Source organism: Salvelinus namaycush, unplaced genomic scaffold, assembly GCF_016432855.1.
Source record: "Salvelinus namaycush isolate Seneca unplaced genomic scaffold, SaNama_1.0 Scaffold456, whole genome shotgun sequence".
Lineage (NCBI taxonomy): Eukaryota > Metazoa > Chordata > Actinopteri > Salmoniformes > Salmonidae > Salvelinus > Salvelinus namaycush.
In genome coordinates, this window is record NW_024061149.1 from 55,707 (window position 1) to 63,950 (window position 8,244).

At 39.0% G+C, this 8,244-nt stretch overlaps 1 protein-coding gene across 1 annotated transcript; it reads right to left on the reverse strand.

Annotated features, from left to right (window-relative positions):
• Positions 1–2,284: 2,284 nt before the first annotated feature.
• LOC120041388 (interferon a3-like) lies at positions 2,285–3,860 on the reverse strand. Its single transcript, XM_038986341.1, has 5 exons — positions 3,726–3,860; positions 3,383–3,457; positions 3,103–3,252; positions 2,715–2,792; positions 2,285–2,374 (listed from the first exon to the last, which is right to left on the reverse strand). The coding sequence occupies exons 1-5, from the start codon at positions 3,858–3,860 to the stop codon at positions 2,285–2,287; spliced, it is 528 nt and encodes a 175-aa protein (XP_038842269.1).
• Between the last annotated feature and the right edge of the window lie 4,384 nt (positions 3,861–8,244).

Sequence of the window (8,244 nt, forward strand, 5' to 3'; positions counted from 1 at the left end):
TGGGTACCTGCTTCTATAAACCAATGAGGAGATGGGAGAGGCAGGACTTGCAGCGTGATCTGAGTCAGAAATAGGAATGAGTTCTATTTTAGCCTCCTTGGCGTCCAGGCGCTCGTTGGCGCGCTAGCAGTGTGGGTGCAATAATTGAATAACATGGATTTCTACATTTATTTTGCGATGCTCGCGCACGCAACGTGTCCGGTCTGGTCAGCATGTGAGGTCACCATGCGCAATGCCAAGCGTTCGGCTTGAGTGGTGTCAAGCTCGCTACAATTGGACTCTGGAGCAGTGGAAACATGTTTTCTGTGGTGATGAATCATGCTTCACCATCTGGCAGTCCAACGGGACAAATCTGAGATTGGTGGACACCAGAAGAATGTTACCTGCCCGATTGCATAGTGCCAACTGTAAAGTTTGGTGGAGGAGGAATAGTGGTCTGGGGCTGTTTTTCATGGTTCGGGGTAGGCCCCTTAGCTCAAGTGAAGGGAAATCTTCACGCTACAGCATACAATGACATTCTAGACAATTCTGTGCTTCCAACTTTGAGGCAACAGTTTGGGAAGGCCCTTTCCTGTTTCAGCCTGACAATGCCCCAGTGCACCAAGCAAGGTCCATACAGAAATGGTTTGTCGAGATTGGTGTGCAAGAACTTGTCTGGCTTGCACGGAGCCCTGATATCACCACCCCATTGAACACGTTTGGGATGAAATGGAACACCGACTGCGAGCCAGGCCTAATCGCCCAACATCAGTGCCCGACCTCACTAATGCTCTTTTGGCTGAATGGAAGCAACTCCCCGCAGCAATGTTTGAAGTAACATCTAGTGGAAAGCATTCCCAGAAGAGTAGAGGCTACTATAGCAGCAATGGGGGGAATGAGATGTTCGATGAGCAGGTGGCCACATACTTTGGTCACGTGGTGTATAAATTTAAAGTAGAAAATCACGTGACTGACGATCAGCAACGAGTTTAATCTGCATCCCCTCAGATGGTTAGATAAAACCACTCTCATTGGTTTTAGACAAGAACGAAATTTGGACAAATTATACAAATTACATTGTATTCACAAGTCGGGGAAAGTACTGCTAAGGACCCCAAAGTCAAGCTTAAATGAATGTATGTTTATTCACGCCAGCCGAGAGATTACAGACAAACTGCGCTTCATGTGGAAGTTAGTCAGAAACTCTGACGAGGTATTTCACCCTCAGCGTATTTATACTATCGCTTCGGGTTACACAAAGATAACCAAGTGTCTCATTTCTCAGCAAAGCGTTTGCTCCCAGAGACCGGCTGCAGAGGAGGACAACACCTGGCAACCACAGTCTGGGTGTTCAGCCAATATTTTCCCTCCCGCTGAGCCGAACTTTTGAGATCAATCCTCAGACACCCGGTCTGTCTACAACAGGCGCATTTCTAAGTATTAAACAGGTCAAACATGTAGAATAAACAGTGGTGTAAAAATACATTAAAGTACTAATTAAGAAGTATTTTGGGGTATCTGTACTTTATTTTGCTATTTATATTTTTGACTACTTTTACTTTTACTTCATTACATTCCTAAAGAAATTGTATTATATTTACTCCATACATTTTCCTTGACACCCAAAAGTACTCGTAACATTTTGAATGCTTAGCAGGACAGGAAAATTGTCAAATTCATGCACTTATCAACAGAACATCCCTGGTCGTCCCTACTGCCTCTGATCTAGCGGACTCACTAAACACAGATGTTTCGTTTGTAAGTTTTATCTGAATGTTGGAGTGTGCCCCTGGCTATCCGTAAATTAAGAAAAATTGAAAATGATGACGTCTGGATTGCTGAATATAAGGAATTGGAAATACTTTATACTTTTACTTTTGATACTTAAGTATATTTTAAACCAAATACTTTTACTCAAGTAGAATTTTACTGGGTGAATTTAACTTTTACTTGAGTCATTTTCTAGTAAGGTATCTTTACTTTTACTCAAGTATTACAATTGGGTACTTTTTCCACCACTGAGAATAAGTGTGAGACACTGAAAAAGCAGAACGAGACACAGTTAAATTCAACTAAACACATTTTCAATATGCCATTTTTTCACAGGTTATTCAAGCAGACAGGTAATACAGTTCAGTTCAACATTGGTACAAAAGGGACATACAAAATATAAATATAAATGTATAATAATAAAAAACAATAAATTATGCATTAAATAAAATAAATAGACTGACAGGGTCCCACATGATTGTATTCATGCTTTATAAACTGGTAAGGGCGTAGCTTCTGAGATGAGTCTGGATGATCAGTGAATCTTTGCCTGAAAAATATCCAATCTTTCCAGATGATGTTTCGTCTCTTTCCTGATGAGCTCCCATGCCAGTGCACTGTAGTTCTGAAAACAAAGGAAAATGTACATATTAGTGGTATGGACTTTCTAGTCATATAATGATCATATTGTCTTGAACAACAAAGGGCTGGGGCCGTATGTAATAATAATAATAATAATGTATGAAGCATGTCAGAGTAGGAGTGCTGATTTAGGATCAGTATTGTCTTTTAGATCACTATAAATAAGGCAGAGGAGACCTGATACTAGATCAGCACTTCTCTGAGATGCTTAATACATATGTCCCTAGAACCCCAAAAATGTTTCAAAACTGCTCCTGCTTAGCCTAGTTAATATTGATTTGATTAGATATATTAAACACGTTGCCATCCGAAAACAAACTCACCATTTTTCTCAGTACCATCCTATTCAAATTCTTGAAGTAACGTTTCAGTCTCCTCTCAGGTATCTTGGCAGGTGATACCTGTTGGACAAGATTAAAACATTAGCCTCCCACTGAACATAATAGCCCACATAGATTTTCTCACTTGTACAGTTAATAGTCTACAGCTTAGACAGGCTCTCCAACCCTGTTCCTGGAGAGATACGCTCCTTTAGGTTTTCACTACAATCCTCCTCTAGCACAGCCGATTAATTAGCTGGTTGATAAACTGAATCAGGTTAGTTACAACTGGGGTTGGAGCGAAAACCTACAGGAGGGAGGTTCTCCATGAACAGGGTTGGAGAGCCCTGACCGAAACAGGGATTATACTTTAAATAGACCCGTTACTTACACAGGACTTAAGGTTCTCAAATTGGCGTTCGAGAATGTTGAGGAAATGGTCCAGCTTTTTCTTGTCCCAGGTGACAGATTTCATATTCCCATCAAACAGTTTTGTGATTTGATAGATGGTCTCGTTCCGGAATCTGACTTGGTCCTCAAACTACACATGAACATGTAAAAAGAAGATTAGAAACAGTATAGTCTTCAATTATGCCATCAATGTAACGTTGGGTCACGACCGCTATACTAAAGCATATCAGAACATGAAAAGTCAAAATTCAAGTCTTTACCTTGGCGTCATCTATGGGTCTGTAAAGTGATTCGGGGAAAAAGACAGGGGCATCCTGCTCTGTGATATTTCCTCCCTGGAATACAACCAATATAGTATTTTAAGTCACGCGTCTAAAAGTATAGCTTATACTGCAAGGACAGTATAGGCCTAATGTATACAGCCTCTCGTGATCGCGCTGTCATTATAGCCTAGCCCCCTTTTACTATGGCTACTCAAATATAGATTACAGTTTTCTAACACAGCTGCTAAACATGAAACATATGACTACTTTACTTGGTTGGTTGTTTTGCTGTCCTTAATACATGCATTCAGTCTCCTCTTACAGTGTGCTGATAACTCACCATCTGGTCCAGCAGGGAAAGGTATTCTGCGCTCAAGTGGCCGTAGTGGTGTCGGATCCAGTCACAGCAATGACACACGCTCTGCATACTGCAAATAATAAGAAAAATACACGTCCAACTCTGCATTGTATACATTGTAAATAGCAGTTTGCTTTGCTCTTAGTTTTCCAGTTGAGTTTGAACATTTTGGCTCTTATTAAGGAGTTTTATTTGGAGATGGGAAAGTGAAAACTGTATGGTGAATTTCCCCGATCAACCTACCGGAGGCGGGGACTTTAACTTTCCAGACTCTAGCACATGCAGCCAAAGGAATTACATGCCTTGTCCGACTTCTGGACGACCAAATGCCAGCGTTGAATGATAGTTTAACCACAACAATATAGGTTATTTTATTTGGATATAAGCTATTTGCGAGAATAAGCTACACATGAGCTAGGCTTTTAACTGCCGTTATCTTCGCGTGAACCTCAAAAAAAAATACAAAACAAGCCTGATAACGAAATCGTCGAGGTCGAAACAAAACCCAAAATTATGACATTTACCCACATAATAAGTCAATTTAGTGGGTTTCGTTCCCAAGTTAGTCCGAAATATCCTTTCGCGGCGTTCTTGCAAGTCCTCAATGTTGCGTTTCAAATGAAAATTGAAAGGGAGACGTCAGCGTCTCTCAACTTTTAATTTCAACAATGATGTAACCAACTTTCACCTGCTGGTGATGCAATTTTGACGAGCAATGATAACATGATTTGTTGGAACTTTGTCCTTTTCTTTACAAATGAAAAATAAAATATATATTTGACCATACACTGAGTGTACAAATCATTAGGAACACCTTCCTAATATTGAGTTGCACCCCATTTTGCCCTCACAACAGCCTAAATTCGTCGGGGCATGGACTCTACAAGGTGTAGAAAGCGTTCCACAGGGATGCTGGCCCATGTTGACTCCAATGCGTCCCACAAATGTGTCAAGTTGGCTGGATGTCCTTTGGGTGGTGGACCATTCTTCTTCTTTTTTATCCTTTATTTAACTAGGCAAGTCAGTTAACTGCTGGGAAAGCATAGGGCTTATGTCTATTTTTGGATATTGATAGACAATCTAAATTGTTGATGTTATGGAGCCACCAATACGGCTATGTTTCACTGCTGGTCTCAGATCCCTTCATCACTTTTCACTTAGCCTAGACTTTCTCCGTGCTTGTCTGTCTGTCTGTCTGTCTGTCTGTCTGTCTGTCTGTCTGTCTGTCTGTCTGTCTGTCTGTCTGTCTGTCTGTCTGTCTGTCTTACCCAATGCTCTTTCACCTGAGAAGCGTAACATGAGCCTGGTTCAACATTGTAGCAGCCGCCACAATTCACCGTTTTTCCCTAATTAATAATTAGACCAAACAGAAATTATTTATAAGATGTCCTGGTGATTCAATAGTTAATCATTACATCACTTTTAAGTTAAAAAACTATTTGTTTTGCTCAGAGTCTGTCAGTAACTCTATTAGAGGCAGATGATCTACTCTTTTGGCTGCTTCTGATGACGTTTGCATATAATGACAATAGAATCTCGAAACTATGCTGGTATTCTTTTGTCCTTTATTAAATATATGTATTATTATATTCTTATCTATGAATATTTTGTATTAGTAGCAGTAATAATTAGTAAATGGCACCATACAAAGTTCTATTTGGACCCAATTTTGGTTCAGTGATGAAGAACACCTTGGTTCTATATTTAGTTCAGTGAAAGAGTGTAGGCAAATTAATGGAATCATTCTGTAAAAAAAAATTATCATAAAAAGTGGCAATTTAACAAATTACTTTGGTAAACACAGGAGACAAATGCTTCTTCTTGTTTTTACTTTTCCATTTCATATCCATTACATTGATATCACTTTTTACTCTAGAACATTCCAAGTGAAAAATATAGCCAACCATACACATTCATTGTTGACACATGCATTTGATTAATGTTATTCGCAATTACAGTATCAAGACCTTGAAATCCCCCAAAATATCCAGTACAAAGACAGAAGGAGACAAGAGAGAACAGTCTGAACATTTAAATAAAGATTACAGAGCAATGTGGAAAGGTCTACATTCTACAAGCTTTCTCATAGCATAAGAAAAGCATTGTTTCTCTTTGAGGTTAAAACTTCTTATGGATAGGGGCAGCATTTTCACGTTTGGATGAAAAGGGTGCCCAGAGTAAACGGCCTGCTACTCAGTCCCAGTTGCTAATATATGCATATTATTAGTAGATTCGGATAGAAAACACTCTGAAGTTTCTAAAACTGTTTGAATGATGTCTGTGAGTATAACAGAACTCATATGGTAGGCAAAAACCTGAGAAGAAATCCAACCAGGAAGTGGGAAATCTGAGGTTGGTCGTTTTTCAACTCATTCCCTATTGAAGATAGAGTGGGATATAGGTCATGTTGCACTCCCTAAGGCTTACACTAGATGTCAACAGTCTTTAGAACCTTGTCTGATGCTTCTACTGTGAAGTGGGGCCGAATGAGACGGGAATGAGTCAGAGGTCTGCCAGCAGCCACGAGCTGGTCATGCGCATTCACATGAGAGGTAGCTCCCGTTCCATTTGCTTTTCTGAAGACAAAGGAATTCTCCGGTTGGAACATTATTGAAGAATTATGTTAAAAACATCCTAAAGATTGATTCTATACTTAGTTTGACATTTTTCTACGACCTGTAATATAACTTTTTGGACTTTTTGTCCGTACTTTCCGCTGGACTTTGGATTTGTTTACCAAACGCGCTAACAAAAGGAGGTATTTGGACATAAATGATGAACTTTATGGAACAAATCAAACATTTATTGTGGAACTGGGATTCCGGGGAGTGCATTCTGACGAAGATCATCAATGGTAAGTGAATATTTATAATGCTATTTCTGACTTATGTTGACTCCAACATGGCGGATATCTTCTTGGGTTGTGTTGGTCTCTGAGCGCCGTACTCAGATTATTGCATGGTTTGCTTTTTCCGTAAAGTTTTTTTGAAATCTGACACAGCGGTTGCATTAAGGAGAAGCATTTAATCTGTGAATAACACTTGTATCTTTTATCAATTTTTATTATGAGTATTTCTGTGAAAATTCACGGGATGTTTTGGAGGCAAAGCCAAATGTAAACTGAGGTTTTTGGATATAAATATGAACTTGATCGAACAGAAAATACATGTATTGTGTAACATGTTGTCCCGGGAGTGTCATTTGATGAAAAAAATCAAAGGTTAGTGATTCCTTTTATCAATATTTCAGCTTTTTGTGACTCCTCTCTTTGGTTGGAAAATCGCTGTATGCTTTCTGTGACTAGTTGCTGACCTAACATAATGATATGTTCTGCTTTCGCCGAAAAGCTTTTTTGAAATCGGACACTGTGGTTGGATTAACGAGAATTTTATCGTTAAAATGGTGTCTAATACTTGTATGTTTGAGAAAATGTAATTATGAGATTTCTGTTGATTGAATTTGGCGCCCTGCGTTCTGCTAGCGGAACCACAGTCCTAGACATGTTTTAAAGAGAAAGTCTCCCAACAGTTTCAAGTCTTGGCTTGACAACCTTGTCGCCATTGCTTGACCCTCTGATATAAAATCAAAAGAAGACAGTTAATTAGTATTACAGTTTACAGAATGTTATCCTAATGTGCATCTAAAACTAGAACAATGGAAAAAAGATTTTCATTTTCATTATTTCCTCATTAAGCCGCAAATGTAGAAATGACTTGTCTGTCCTTGAAACCAGGTCCACCACTTGGGTTCCTCCTCCTGAAGTTTCAACTTGTGTTCTAGAGGTAAAGAACAAACCAATATTGATCCTACAGTGACAGCTTAAAGTGAATTGATTTCATCAAAGTGTTAGTGTTGGTTAGTTATGATTTTACTGATGAGATTATTGAAAGAATGATGTGAAAAAAAAACAGGCAATGTAAAACACGGATCTTTCCTCCCAACAGCTAAAGGTCCTGAAGCTTCTGCACATGTGCAGGACCTCCAACTCCGCACAGTCTCCTCTCCATTCATACAGAACAGGCTAGCCTACTGTGGCGAATGGTGCTCATTTAATAAAGTTAGATAAAATCTGAATCTATTTCTGCATGATCACATAATGATAGTTTTCTACATAACAGAACCAAATATAATAGCATAGTATAACGTTACTGTAAGACAAAAAAAACAACCTAGTTTCTCATGAAATTTGAGGACGATTGTGCTGCTAGGCAAAATATTTGCTTTGATTGAAACTAAACAGGTAGGCTATGCTACAGTTTGTTAACACCATCTGCTCTAAAATTCACTCATTGTACATCATTTAAAACAACACAATAGGCTACTACGAAACTGTAGCCTACAACTCAAGAAAATCTAAATGCATTTCCTCATGAAACTGATTGAGATCAATTGGTTGGTATGCAGATTCTGCATGACGTTACACTGGAAACATTTGAAGAGTTATTATTCACATTGACTGTGAGAAATGTGAAGGGAGTTTCTCTACGAGGGAGGTTCTCTT